The sequence below is a fragment of the Neoarius graeffei genome, chromosome 1, assembly GCF_027579695.1.
Source record: "Neoarius graeffei isolate fNeoGra1 chromosome 1, fNeoGra1.pri, whole genome shotgun sequence".
NCBI classification, from domain to species: Eukaryota; Metazoa; Chordata; class Actinopteri; order Siluriformes; family Ariidae; genus Neoarius; species Neoarius graeffei.
In genome coordinates this window covers 94525925-94541671 of record NC_083569.1, presented here as the reverse complement: position 1 = coordinate 94541671, position 15747 = coordinate 94525925, and the positions used below count along the sequence as shown (strand labels likewise).

The 15747-nt window shown below is 41.2% G+C and overlaps 1 protein-coding gene across 2 annotated transcripts in view; it reads right to left on the bottom strand.

The window, feature by feature from the left end:
- Positions 1–15747, bottom strand: part of capn1 (calpain 1) — a 68984-nt gene that overhangs the window by 49335 nt on the left and 3902 nt on the right. The window contains exon 2 of one of the 2 annotated variants that reach the window (XM_060906272.1): positions 94–526. The exons of the other annotated variant lie outside the window; for it this stretch is intronic. Coding sequence (XP_060762255.1) covers positions 94–345 — 252 coding nt within the window. The 5' untranslated portion in view covers positions 346–526. The remainder of the gene's footprint in view (positions 1–93; positions 527–15747) is intronic. 2 annotated transcript variants of the gene reach the window in all.

Here is a 15747-nt window from a genome sequence, read left to right as displayed (position 1 = left end):
ACGGTGTTGTATTCTCACACTGCACATAGAATTTAGCTATCATCTTTATTTTCACTTGATTTGTTTAACCTGAGTGAGTATACAGTCCCTTACCGGTGGCCTCATCCAGCGCACACCATGCGTTTTGGAGGAGCGGGGCCCGAGCTCATTAAAGCCTAGTGAGGAGGCGCTGGTTGGGAAGTAAGAATCCTCAAACAAGGTCCTCCTCTGGAGGCACTGTGCCTTTAGCAGATCATAATCTTGCCCCAAAAACTTGACAGCCTTATGGTTCTGGCCCAAGCCTTCATTTCGGTCCCACTGACTGCGCAGCTTGGCTGCCATTCCGGTAGCATAAATGGGCTCCATGAATGCTGCAGATTGGAGATGTCCAAAAAATTTGAGCTTACAGTTGACAACACGGTAGGTGAGACAAAGTTAAGCCAATGAGGATCCGGATGGTCCAGTCACTGTTTTATGGAATGAAGAGTGAAGGAAAAGCTGCAGGCTGGCTCATATGGTGAAAAAGTGAAGGCTGGTCCTGTAACTCCTAAAACAGACAAGAAGAAATAAGAATGTGTTTAGACAGTACGTCAGATATGACATTTCCTTGAACGCTTCTCATGAACACTGATTTGACTTGCAACACAATCAAATGATCAAATTTTCATCATGGCTTGGCAATATGGCTGAAAATGCAAATTAATGCCAAATTTGAAATTAACCCTTTTTAAGTTTAAAAAAAAAAAGATGACAGCAACTTCATCCCTATTTCTTTAAGCCAAACCCAAAGGAAAAACATATACATTATACACTGTACATGTAATTTGCAAAGATGTTTCTTTATACACATGATGCAAATCACCTTACCATGAAACAAGAGTGTTGCTGTTCATCAAATTAATTAAAAAAGTATAAACTTACTAGTGTACCCATTTCTCACGCTGTGGGAAAAGACGTTTTGTACTCAGTAGCTAGAGGGAATCAAACGCCTTGGTACAGTCATTTGCATACACAGCATTTACATATATGGATTGAAAAGACATTTTTATCCAAAACAAACTTCGAAGTGAGACAATATAATAAAATCCAAGAGTGGAACAACTGTTAGATTGACTCTTGCTTGAGGTTCCAATTCTCTGGTAGTCACAACATTGTAATGTGATATGAGCCAGCGCAAACCTTCACACGCAAGACCCTCAGGCACAGGGGTTGAGAAGTCAGAAACTTCGGAACCCATGACACACAGTTTGACCACTTGACCTTTTCCACATTTCGTAGCATTAAAACCTGGAACTGAAATGGACTTAATTTGGTCCATTAACTAGGTCATGAATCTACATAAAATAGGCCTGAAAATTGAAGTTCGGGGGGGGGGGGGGGGGGGGGGCTGCCTAAGACTTTTCCACAGTACTGTATGTGTGTGCGCGCGCATATATTAGGGCTGTAACGATATGCGTATCGAAATCGAGATACGCAGAGCCACGATCCGTATCGCAATACAAGAAGGCAGAATCGCGGTACACCCTTTCAAACTTCTCCTCAGCCCCAAAACAGAGGCGCTTCCAAACTTCAATTTATGAATACTTTACTTTTTATTTAAATTACATTTTAAACTTACTTAAATTACTTTTTTTTTTTATATCTATTAGTAAGTCGTTTTTTCGCCGACCTGCGACAATCTTCTGCGAGTCACGCAACGTCCACACTCGCCACTGGCAGAGCATTCATTTCTTTTAAGCGGTCGCCATTCTGATTGCGACGCGGGGAGCAAATCTGTAAACAAGCAGCTCATTGGCTGGCTAGGTGTGCCACAAGCCAATCACAATCACTTGACCGGAAAGGCATGCAGTGTTGCCAGATTGGGCAGGTTTAGGTGCTTTTTGGCTGGTTTTGAACATATTTTGGGGTGGAAAACGTTAGCAGTATCTGGCAACACTAAAGGCATGTCTGCTTGGGCGGAAGCCTTCTGCGGCAGTTACATTTTGACACGCGAGCAATGTTTCACCATAAAAATTCCGTAATTTCCATCTGTTTTCCGCGATCACAGAAAATCATTGGCCCTATGAGAGTGAGACAGTGAGAGAGCCACCCCCCCAAAAAAAAATCTTAACGGATTTACACGATTTGGAAAAATTACTTTTTCAGAACCGAAAAAAACAGAGCTTCCGGCTCAACAGTATTATTTTGAGAAATAAAACAATCTTTGGATATACATTTGTTCATTTTTGCATACATATTACTCATTCTCTGCAGTGGTCTGAATTATTTGTTATTAAATAGTTAATGTAAGTAAGTAAATAAGTCAAATTTACTACTTTAAAAAAACATTAAAAAATCGTGGGCGTATCGAATCGTGGGTCAAAAATCGCGATACGAATCGAATCGTGAGTTGGGTGTATCGTTACAGCCCTAATATATATATACATATATATATATATATATATATATATATATATATATATATATATATATATATTTTTTAATTTAATTAAGCATTTTTATTTTTTGCAAATTCGATAAATAAGAACTTTATACAAAACACCTGCCAAAATCATTTCCACTTAGAATGTAAACAAACTGGGAAAATGGCAAGAGCAATTTATGAAAAAATACTATAATAATTTTTTGGGAAAAAAAAAAAAGATACGGTCTTACCATCAAATACTTTTATTCCAAATTTTGTTGCTTTTTTGCGGTTCTGTTTTCGAGTAGAGTTTTTATTTCGTCCTCGGTTGGTTCAGCAACATGCACCGCCATTTTGTTTTTCTCTACTCATGGTATATGAGCTGATATCCGAGTAATAGAGTAGCCAATCAGAACACACGATTGCTCATATCCAGTGAATGTAGATAGAATATGAAATAAATATTATATATAAAATATAAATAGGGCGGCACGGTGGTGTAGTGGTTAGCGCTGTCGCCTCACAGCAAGAAGGTCCTGGGTTCGAGCCCCGGGGCCGGCGAGGGCCTTTCTGTGTGGAGTTTGCATGTTCTCCCCGTGTCCGCGTGGGTTTCCTCCGGGTGCTCCGGTTTCCCCCACAGTCCAAAGACATGCAGGTTAGGTTAACTGGTGACTCTAAATTGACCGTAGGTGTGAATGTGAGTGTGAATGGTTGTCTGTGTCTATGTGTCAGCCCTGTGATGACCTGGCGACTTGTCCAGGGTGTACCCCGCCTTTCGCCCGTAGTCAGCTGGGATAGGCTCCAGCTTGCCTGCGACCCTGTAGAAGGATAAAGCGGCTAGAGATAATGAGATGAGATGAGATAAAATATAAATAAAAACATACAAGTCAAAAGTTTGGACGCGCCTAATTCTTTTTTTTCTTTATTTTTATTAATTAAAAGCCACTTCATATCTTAAAGTAATGATGGATGTCGTTTCTCTTTACTTAGTTGAGCGGTTCTTGACATAATATGGATAACTACAGTTGCGGAATGGGGTTATTTACTGTATTATTATTTACTATTTACTGTTTTATCTCAAATGTATTAAGGAGGCAAGAAATTGCACTAATTAACTTTTGACGAGGCACACCTGTTAACTGAAAAGCATTCCGGGTGACTACCTCATGAAGCTGGTTAAGATAATGCCAATAGTGTGTGAAGTGTCAAGGGAAACGGTGGCTACTTTGACGAACTTAAAATATCAAACACATTTTGTTTTTGTTTTTTTAAAACCCTTTTTGTTTACTACATAACACAGTATATGTTATTTCATAGTTTTGATGTTTTCATTGCTGTTCCACAATGTAGAAAATAGTCCAAATACAGAAAAACCTTTAAATGAGTAGGGGTGTACAAACTTTTGACTAGTACAGTATATTTATACACAGGTTCCAGTATGACACACATCAATCGAGGATGCATTCTGATCTTTGGCTGGAACTATTTTTACCATTTGAATAATTGATTTACTTCACGGGCTGCACGGTGGTGTAGTGGTTAGCGCTGTCGCCTCACAGCAAGAAGGTCCTGGGTTCGAGCCCCGTGGCTGGCGAGGGCCTTTCTGTGCGGAGTTTGCATGTTCTCCCCGCGTCCGCGTGGGTTTCCTCCGGGTGCTCCTGTTTCCCCCACAGTCCAAAGACATGCAGGTTAGGTTAACTGGTGACTCTAAATTGACCGTAGGTGTGAATGGTTGTCTGTGTCTATGTGTCAGCCCTGTGATGACCTGGCGACTTGTCCAGGGTGTACCCCGCCTTTCACCCGTAGTCAGCTGGGATAGGCTCCAGCTTGCCTGCGACCCTGAATTATCTCATTACAGATAATGAGATGAGATTTACTTCACAATTAACTTGTACAGATGACAGAAACTTGTTTTTAATACAAAGCAGCAACACTACTATGGGATATGGACACAGATTAGCAAAACAAGACTGGGCAGAACACTGGAGCTTTAGCTTGCTTGAAGTTAGCTAATACGTTCATGATTTGCCCATCCTCTGTTGTGTAATAATGCCTTCCAATCATGAAATATCTTCTCCGAATAGGCTTCTAACATTTTTTCTTGCCTTATAAAAGGACCATCTGGTTGATTGTTAAAATGAAAAGTACACTTTTGTAGATGTTTCAGTAAAAAAAAAAAAAAAAAAAGAAGGGGGGGCAGTTTCACGACTGCTGGTCTCAATATGCATACCTTTTGTCTAGAAACCAAAAAAACAGTGTGTGAATCCAGGTTATTGTTAATGTGGTTGCTTCTGCGTTCAGGGCAACACCATTCCTTCCAACAGCTATGTTTAATCAGAGTCTGCATGAGAACCGAAGGAGGGATTTAACGGTCTTGGAAAACGTTTTCTGAAACCTGATCCAAGCCTGCTTTCAAGACCTGAAACACGGATAGATTAGTCACTGTTCATACTGAGCGAGGACTTCAGCGAACTCCTCATACACGATGGCAAACAGCTAAAGCAGCTGGGAGGGTGTGGTGTTTTCACATGGAAACAGTGCAGTGAATAGCTGACATGTTTGTGCACGCGCGCATGCGCACACACACGGAGTATATTGCAAGAGTATTTGCACAACGAATTTGCATCAGAATCAAACAGCCGCCAACAAGCTGAGATCCAAGGCCTCTTTTGCCAGGAATGCAACTCATCCCTGTTTGTACTCTTTAGTATTTTCTTCCTTTCTCTCTTCCTCTCTCAGCTCATCTTGATGTTTTTTTTCCTTTATTACGCTGAGTCTTATTGGTTGAAGACAAACAGCAGGTTTAGACCACAAGCCACAACTTCCCATTCTAGCAATCGCCATTAAGCAGCACTCTATACAGCAACACGTTATAATCCTCTAAACTAGTGATAGGAATTCTGGCTGATTTCAGTCAGTCAGATCATTTGACTCAGCTCATGACTAAGAACCAACTCTTTTGGCTCCCAAACGACTCATCATCATCATCATCATTTTTCTATACTGAACAAAGCTTGTGATATTTTGACTCGTGATTGATTGTGTGTGCCTAACTGTAGCTGAAATGGTGTCATGAAACCTTGTAATGAACAAAATCAAATTACATTTTAGAAGCCAGGAAGAAAAGCAGGAAAAAAAAGTTACCCTATCAGCTCATCTATGAATGCTGGCTATCAAGGTTTACTTTATATATATAAAAAAAAAAAAAAAAAGGTGATTTGTTCACAAAAGACAACTCACTATTCTACACTATAATGTCCATTCAGCCATGATATTTAAGTCATAAAACAGATGCAATCATCCTCTCTGTCCAGAATCTACGCATTAAGCACACATTAAAGCTAGACTGCCTTTCAGGTTTTTCAAGTTTAGGTCATAAAAAGAATTTTCCCCGACACCAAATTATTTTTGGTTAGTGAACCGAAAGCTACTGAATTCAAATCGGACACTTCCAATTTTATTCATTAAAAAAAAAAAAAGGAACAATTAATGAATTGAGGGCCACATGGCCCTAATTTCTCTGCTATTTTTTCCTGCTTCACCATGACCCAATTCAAGATACTACATCATGCATAGGGTGACCAGATTTCCCGAGTCTGAAACGGGACACTTTTGCGCGCGACCATGCTCGTGCACGCACACCTTTTTTTTACGTAAACGTGGCACTCAGAGGTGCTCTTATCATTTTGTTGAAGCTCACATTTATCAACATCTCACATGAAATAAAACAAACAGGCATTTTGTTATCTAGTAGCATAGTGGTATACAGATCAGTTAAATTCTGGTCAGACAACAGATTTCGTAATGGCTGAGAATAGGCCAGGCTATATGTCCATAGGCCAAATTTAAACTGATTTATTTCACCTGTTTGTGAGAACACCAAGAAGAATGCATATGCACATGTAGGCTATATCTCTAAAATTGTATGCACTATAGCATGAACTTAAAAAGTAGATATGTGACCTCAACATAGCCTAGGTCAGAATCAACCTTACTAACCATTCCCCACAACTGAATGACTAAAGCAAGATGTGTAAAAAAGTGAACACTTTAATGGAAGGTGCAACAAGCTGTTCAACACAGCAATATGGCCAAACTGTCAGAATGGTATGTTAAACAGAAACAAAAAAGAGACAAGTGATTTGAGAATATACACTCAAACAAAACAGCAGTAAAGGAGGAGAGGGGCGACAGCCCGAGGAAAGCCCCCACAGGAGCGCACAGCATTTGCAACATAGGCTACCCAACTCAGTACAAGAACAAAGCTACGTAAGGCGACTGTCAATCCACCCACCCTAAACAAAATGCATTAGCCTACGTATATTTACAAGAAGAGTGAATCTTCTAGCCACTACGGAGAAGGAACACTTACAGTGTGTGCAGTAGGCTTCGTGCGCATTGTTCTGCACCTCTCGGAGGAAGGGGTAGGTGCCCTGTAAATCTTTGGAAAAGGTACATTTTCTTTTCGGCATAATTGCTGCGGCATTACTGCTGCTAGCCAAAGAACATTCGTGCCAGTTAATGTTTATTTTATTGTTACATGGCAACACATTCTGTTGTCTGGAATAATGTGGCTAAATAAACACCCATGCCACAGGGCCAGGGGGCAGTAACCAGGAAAGTTTGTGATTCCTGTCAATTCATCAAAATAGTAAATGCAGACATTTCTCCGCTAATGATTCCCATGCTGCTCAGTTGCAAACGTCGCGAGTGGCGAAAACCGGGACATATCCGTGTCCCGACAGACTTTTGTCGGGACTCGGGACACACAACCCCAAATCGGGACTGTCCTGGTAAAACCGGGACATCTGGTCACCCTAATCATGCATCACGTGGTGGGCTTTCTCCGTTCGCACAAGGCATTGTGGGATACAAATTTGAAACAGGAGAGAAAAATGGAGGACATGAGTGTGCGAATGAAACGTGAAAGACCAACTACAGTAACGGAGAGCGAGAAGAAAAGACGTTATGTTATATACAAAGGGAAGGAAACGCAGGACCAAACCAATAAATATCGGCGCTCAGCGAGCACCTCGGTGTGATCAGCTGTTCGTTTAGCGACAGAATGATGGAACGGTCAGTGCACGGTCAAGTTAAACCTGCGCATGCGCACACACACGGACTTCCTCTGTCTGCTTGACTGTGCGAAGAAAGCGATTTCATGCACATTATTTGAGGGAATCCCCTCAAATTAAATAACTTCCCAGCCACAGAATAGCCTTTTTTAATTTTTTTTTTTTTTAGATATTACAGAAATAATCACACAATGACCACATTTCAGAGGAAACTAAATTTCACTGATTTGATGAAATTGAAAGGCTGTCTAGTTTTAAGAGGCTTTTTTTTTTTTGGCACCATGCTGTGAGGTCTGTGTAATGTCACAAATGAGTTCAGACACATTTTACACACACAGTTTTAAGCAAGAGATGAATCACAAGAAACAATCACAAATGCATGGCTAACAAGTAACAGGCCTAAACGAATGTGTAGCTGTCTGAATGAATCAGTCATCCACTTAAAAAAAAAAAAAGGCAGTCTATAAGCCTACAGGGCATCAGGCCTGATAATAGCTAGTTTATGATGTATCCAGGCAGCTGTGTCTTTACTTTACAATCTACTGAAAAAGAGATGCATCATTAGACAACATAAACAAAGCAACATTATATGTTGACTAATTATAAAATAAGAGGACACCAGTAGATCAGCTCATGTCTTGGCTTGCATAACCGCTTTCAGTTTATAACAACTGGTGTTCCACATTTACCACCCACACACCATATATTCATGTGTACACACACACACACACGAAAAGATTCAAATGCACAACACATAGCGGTCACTGGATTAATAAGATTGCATGAGATCGTATTTCCTGAACCCAGTATGTGTGTGTGTATACACAGTTGATATCTGGGTGTGGACTCTATGCAGCTGGCACTTCAGGCCAAAATACTGCAGCAGGCTTGCATACACTTGTAATCCAAAGAAGAAAATAAATAACTTAACCACTTCTTCATTCTAGCAATTCACATGGGACGAATCAAACGAACTTCTGCTTTTCAGTGCGATAGTGGTGGACAGTCTAGACTTTGTTTCTTTTGATTCTCTTTAAAAGCAGATTCTTTATTGAGAGGTTTTTCAGAGGGTTCCCCCCCGAACTGGCATCAATCCTAGGTTGTAGGTCAAATCATGAATAATTATTCATTCATCCTTCCTCACTAGGATCAGGACTCCTAGAAACACTGGGTGTGACGTACGAATACACCCTGTCCATCACAGGGCCTCACACACACACACACACACACACACACACACACACACACACACACACACACACACACTCACTCCCTGGTGAAAATCTTTCAAGGAAATTCAAGAATCTGTAAAGTTCTTTGTGAGGGTCTTTGAGGATCCTGTTGAAGATCTCAACAAAAAGTCTCAAAAGATCTTCAAGGAGCTTTAAAATTCTTGGCAAGATCTTCAAGGATCTACAAAGATCTTTTAACTTCTTGCCAAGATCTTCAAGGATCCTCAATTTTCTAAGATCTTTGAAAGATCCTTGTTGAATCCTTCAGGCTCTTAAAGAATCCTTGCAAAGATCTTTGTGGGGATCATTATGATGATCTTTGTAGGATCCTTAAAAGATCTTGGTCAAATCCTTGAGAATCTTTACAAATGATTTTGTAAACATTTTTCCAAGACCAAGAATCTGTTAATTCTATAAACCTATCCCGAAGATCTTTCCAAGATCCTTTAAAGTGCATATCACGGGTAAATTCAGGAGAAGAAGAAAGAAGAAGAAACCTTTATTTGTCACATGTACACTTCAAGCACAGTGAAATTCATCCTCTGCATTTAACCCATCTGAAGCAGTGAATACACGCACACACACTCAGAGCAGTGGGCAGCCACACTAGAGCGCCCGGGGAGCAGTCAGGGGTTAGGTACCTTGCTCAAGGGCACTTCAGCCCAAGGCCGCCCCACGTCAACCTAACTGCATGTCTTTGGACTGTGGGAGCACCCGGAGGAAACCCACACAGACACGGGGAGAACATGCAAACTCCACACAAAAAGGCCCTCACCGGCCGCTGGGTTCGAACCCGGAACCTTCTTGCTGTGAGGCGACAGTGCTAACCACTACACCACCGTGCCATCCAAGCAAGAGCAACGTCATCTCATCTCATCATCTCTAGCTGCTTTATTCTGTTCTACAGGGTCGCAGGCAAGCTGGAACTTATCCCAGCTGACTACGGGCGAAAGGCGGGGTACACCCTGGACAAGTCGCCAGGTCATCACAGGGCTGACACAGAGACACAGACAACCATTCACACTCACATTCACATCTACGGTCAATTTAGAGTCACCAGTTAACCTAACCTGCATGTCTTTGGACTGTGGGGGAAACCGGAGCACCCGGAGGAAACCCACGCAGACACGGGGAGAACATGCAAACTCTGCACAGAAAGGCCCTCGCCGGCCACGGGGCTCGAACCCGGACCTTCTTGCTGTGAGGTGACAGCGCTAACTACTACACCACCGTGCCGCTGCAAGATCAATATAATTCTCCTATTTTATATTAAACTTTGGTCAAATATCTGTCACATTTTGCATTTTATGTAATGTTTTTACCTTGCACAATACCAGAAAAATTCAGTTGAAATCAAGCCATTTGAGGCGAATTCGTCCGCCCCTGAAAAACTTGGCATTTGGATTTCCCGGCAAACACTGATTTTCATGACGTCGCATGTAGGACGCCTCCTTCTGAATCCTACGTCAGCGCTGGTTTGTTTATGAGAAAACGACCTGGTGGTTTTCTGCAAATTTCTTCAAATGTTATCACGTAATTATTAAAATGGCTAACAGATGTATCATAGGAGGGTGTAGCAACACCATTCATGATGGGATTAGTACTCATCGTTTTCCAAAAGACAAGACAATGAGAGAGAATTGGGAGCGCTTCGTGCAAGGCTCCCGGAAGCCGAGGACCAAGCAGAGCCAAGAAAAAGACCAAGAAAATCGGCGATTCACAAGTTGACTGTTGCCAGGGTAAGAAATAAGAGAGACTATACTCTAAATTAGGTGTTCCTGTGTTTGTGTGGTACACGGATAATGTTATTTATTGACACAAAAGTAAACAACACAAAAGCGCTGGGTGATAATACACTTACTTAGATTAGATAGAACTTTACTGATCCCTTTGGGAGGGTTCCCTCGGGGAAATTAAAAAGATACAGTCCACAGCCTGGTAAAAAGCAGCCAAAGTAGAGTCCAAAGTTGCGTGGTTAAAGTCCCCAGAAATGATGATAAATGCCTCAGGGTGCTGTGTCTGCAGCCTTGCTGTGACAGAGTGAATCCCCTCACATGCAGCGGCTGCGTCTGCCCTCGGAGGGATGTAAACACAAATGGTGATGCTAGCAGCTCCAAGTCCGGGCAACATAAGACTGTATTTATGGGGAAATGTCACGGGTTACACCAGCGGTTGTTCATGTAAATGAGGAGTCCCCCACCTTTGCCTTTCCCGCATGCTTTAGTGTCTCTGTCGGCCCTCACAGCAGTGAATCCCCGCAGGTCCATGTTAGCATCCGGTACAAGGTGTGTTAGCCATGTCTCCGTAAAAATAAATAAGCTGCTCTCCCAGTAAATCCGCTGGTTGTTCAGTGCGGATAGCTCGTCGACCTTATTCAGCAGAGAGTTCACATTCCCCATGATAACGGAGGGAATGGATGGTTTGTAGTGCCGCCGGTTGTCCGCTAGACTAGCCTTTAGTTTAGCCCTGGCTTTGCAGCCCCTGGGTTTCCTCTTCAGCTCGGCTGGGATGGGATGTCGTATCCCGGCTCATCCCATTGTTTTCAGGGCTAGCAGCTCCTCTCTCAAATAAGCGAGAAAACTGGCTCCTGGTTGCGTGTTAAAGTTAAAAATATGCATGGGATATGAAGAAAAAAAAAAAACCCACACACTGTGTCTTTATTAGAAGAGCAGAAAAGTAAAAAGGTGGAAAAAAAGGAGGTTTAAAGAGCTAAAAACTACAGAGCTACTGGAGAGGCAGCCGTCTCACACAGCACCCAAGGTCACATTTTCTTTACATGTTACTTCACATGTATCAAGGGATATGCGTGTCAGGGCTTGAGATCTTGGGACCTTTCAAACACATTAAATGCATATACAACCCTGCTTAGCTGATTCTGTGTGTGTAACTTATGAAATCTTTCTCCTACAGTAGCCAGTACTCTTCTAAATGAAGAAATATATAAATACATAATAGTGATTAGAAAAAATATGATTTATGTAACAATAGATAGATGAGCATTGATACATGAATCCATGGGTTTAGAAGCTCAGGTAACAATTCCATATTTCAATGCAAAATCGCTAGCTGCTAAACTTGGTCTGCACAGGCTGTGCACTGAAACGGTGCAAGCTCTCTCAGCCTGCTGGTGGTTCCGCAGATGACGTCACGAATCTGGCTCCAGACTCCCTTGGGATTTTTCCAGATGCGTTTTGTTATTTTATTTTTTTCTGCTGTAGACAGATGGCCTTGTGAAAAAATACCCTTCTGGATGAGTGTGTAAAGGGACATACTTTCACATGAAAAAAAAAAAACAAAAAACGAAATTGGTCCAGGATATGCACTTTAAGGATCCTATAAAGCGCCTTATCTTTAAGGATCTTTGGCAGGCCTTTGACAATCCTCATGAATCCTTAATGATCCTGTGAGGTTTTTCCCCAGGGATTAGCTCAGAAAGGAAAAAATTTGGAGTACTGTGGACTTTTTCCTTTTATTTGCACTCTTTGGCTGAATTAGCAAACTGAATACTTAAAGAAGAATGGACCATAGTATGTGTTTATTCTCAATTATGTGTCTCAGGTACAGTTGTCAGAAGTTTACATACAGTGACATGAATGTCATCTTGGATATGAATGTCATGGCAATATTTGGGCTTTCAGTAATTTCTTTGAACTGTTCTTTTTCTGTGGCAGAATGATTGTACAGCATATATGTTTAATTAAAAAAAACAAACAAACTAGAATTTGGTGCACAAGTTTTAATTTTCTTTGGGTTTTCTGAAATCAACACACGGTCAAAATTATATGTACAGGGTCAAAAATGTACATACACTCACTTAGATTATTAATTCAGAGGTGCTGAAACTTCCAAAATGTCTCTTATCTTGTCAACACTGAGGTCTCTTAACTTCCTGTTAGTGATCATGATTGACTACAGCTGGTAGCTTCTCTATGTCTTCAAAAAAGGGTTTGTTTACAGCACTCATTGGATTGACCAGCACACAGTAAAATGGGAAAGTCCAAGGAGCTCAGTGCAGATCTGAGAAAGAGGATCGCAGATATACACAACTCCAGAACGTCTCTTGGAGCCATTTCTAAACAACTGCAAATTCCAAGATCAGTTGAAACAACTGTATCCAAGTTATTGTGAGGTGTAGTCACTTTGCCAAGCCACTTTGCTTTAAGAAAACCCAAACTGTCACCCTCAGCTGAAAGGAAATTGGTTTGGATGGTCAGGAACAACCTGGGAACCACCATGGCACAGCCCTGCCATGAACTGAAAGCTGATGGATCACTGTCTACAGTTCAGATCACCATGGACTAAGAGGCTGCTATCCAAGAAATAACCCCCTGCTCCAAAACTGACACCTTCAAGGTTAACTAAAGCTTGAAGCTGAACACACAGACAAAGAAAAAACCTTCTGGAGAATAGCAGTATGGTCAGATGAGACAAAGATTGAGTTGTTTGGCCACAATGACCACCATGTACAAAGGAACACTGGACCAACTGGTGGTGGTAGGATCATCATGCTCTAGGGCTGTTTTGCTGCCAGTGGAACTGGTTCTTTGCACAAAGTGGATGGAATAATGAAGTAGGAGAACTACCTCAGAATTCTTCAGCATAAGAAACTTGAACATGACTTGAGAGTTACAACAGGACAATGAACCCAAACATGCATCAGAGCTGGTTGTGGAGGATAAAGCAGACTAACATTAAGCTTAAAACAAGTCCTGACTTCAACCGTATTGAAAATATACAGTGGTGCTTAAAAGGTTGTGAACCCTTTAGAATTTTCTATATTTCTGCATAAATATGACATAAAACAATCAGATTTGCACAAAAGTCCTAAAAGTAGATTTGAGAACCCAGTTAAACAAATGAGACAAAAATAACATACTCGGTCCTTTATTTATTGAGGAAAATGATCCAATATCACATCTGTGAGTGGCAAAAGTATGTGAACCTCTAGGATTAGCAGTTAATTTGAAGGTGAAATTAGAGTCAGGTGTTTTCAATCAATGGGATGACAGTCAGGTGTGAGTGGGCACCCTGTTTTATTTAAAAGAACAGGGATCTATCAAAGTCTGATCTTCACAAAACATGTTTGTGGAAGTGCATCATGGCACAAACAAAGGAGATTTCTGAGGACCTCAAAAAAAAAAAGCATTGTTGATGCTCATCAGGCTGGAAAAGGTTACAAAACCATCTCTAAAGAGTTTAGACTCCACCAATCCACAGTCAGACAAATTGTGTACAAATGGAGGAAATTCAAGACCATTGTTACCCTCCCCAGGAGTGGGTGACCAACAAAGATCACTCCAAGAGCAAGGTGTGTAATAGTCGGCGAGGTCACAAAGGACCCCAGGGTAACTTCTAAGCAACTGAAGGCCTCTCTCACATTGGCAAATGGTAATGTTCATGAGTCCACCAGCAGGAGAACACTGAACAACAAATGGTGTGCATGGCAGGGTTGCAAGGAGAAAGCCACTGCTCTCCAAAAAGAACATGGCTACCCGTCTGCAGTTTGCTAAAGATCACGTGGACAAGCCAGAAGGCTATTGGAAAAATGTTTTGTGGACATCTGAGACCAAAATAGAACTTTTTGGGTTAAATGAGAAGCGTTATGTTTGGAGAAAGGAAAACACTGCATTCCAGCATAAGAAACTTCTCATCTGTGAAACATGGTGGTGGTAGTATCATGGTTTGGGCCTGTTGTGCTGCATCTGGGCCAGGACGGCTTGCCATCATTGATGGAACAATAAATTCTAAATTATACCAGCGAATTCTAAAGGAAAATGTCAGGACATCTGTCCATGGACTGAATCTCAAGAGAAGGTGGGTCATGCAGCAAGACAATGACCCTAAGCACACAAGTCCTTCTACCAAAGAATGGTAAAAGAAGAATAAAGTTAATGTTTTGGAATGACCAAGTAAAAGTCCTGACCTTCATCCAATCGAAATGTTGTGGAAGGACCTGAAGCGAGCAGTTCATGTGAGGAAACCCACCAACATCCCAGAGTTGAAGCTGTTCTGTACGGAGGAATGGGCTAAAATTCCTCCAAGCTGGTGTGCAGGACTGATCAACAGTTACCAGAAATGTTTAGTTGCAGTTATTGCTGCACAAGGGGATCACACCAGATACTGAAAGCAAAAAGATTCACATACTTTTGCCACTCACAGATATGTAATATTGGATCATTTTCCTCAATAAATAAATGACCAAGTATAATATTTTTGTCTCATTTGTTTAACTGGGTTCTCTTTATCTCCTTTTAGGACTTGGGTGAAAATGTTGTTGTTTTAGGTCATATTTATGCAGAAATATAGAAAATTCTAAAGGGTTCACAAACTTTCAAGCACCACCAAATGGACTGTGCTTATAAGTCGAGTCCATGCCAAGAAAAAAAAAAAAATGAACTCTACAAATTCTACCATGAAGAATCATGAAATATTCAACTAGAATATTTCTCTCTCTCTCGAGGTTGGAGTGGTAAAACTTATACTCTATGTAGAGAGGGGGTAGTGGGATGGGATAATGCATATTTGCACTGGCTTGCACATTCCTTTGCACATTTCGATTAACTTATGGTGTGTGTGCGCGCGCGCGCGCGCGCACGTGTGCGCGCACACACGTGTGTGATTGTGAAAAATGACGCTGCTATGTATGCTTTATGAGGCTATCCATTTCTATTCTACTGGTCTAAATCACTACACATTGCTCTAATGACAGATTTGGTGACATTTCCTGTACATTTTATTTATCTTTTTTATTACATCCACCTGCCAAGGGACTACAGGCGGAAACTAGCATGTACTGCTATAACCCGGTACAGACATCTGTCCTTATCACAAGGATAATGTTTAATTTGTACACTGTCCCTTTTAAAAATAAAAACTCAAATAGAATTCTGCCAGAAGCTTGTTCATGGTAAACAAAAATGTTTGCTTAAGGTGAATCTTGTGAACAGACATTTTACCCAAATATTAGGTGTGCTGTATATTTTTGTCCCTGTATGTATAATTTTGACCCTTTGTTGATTTCAGAAAACCCAAAGAAATTTAAAACTTGTGCACCAAA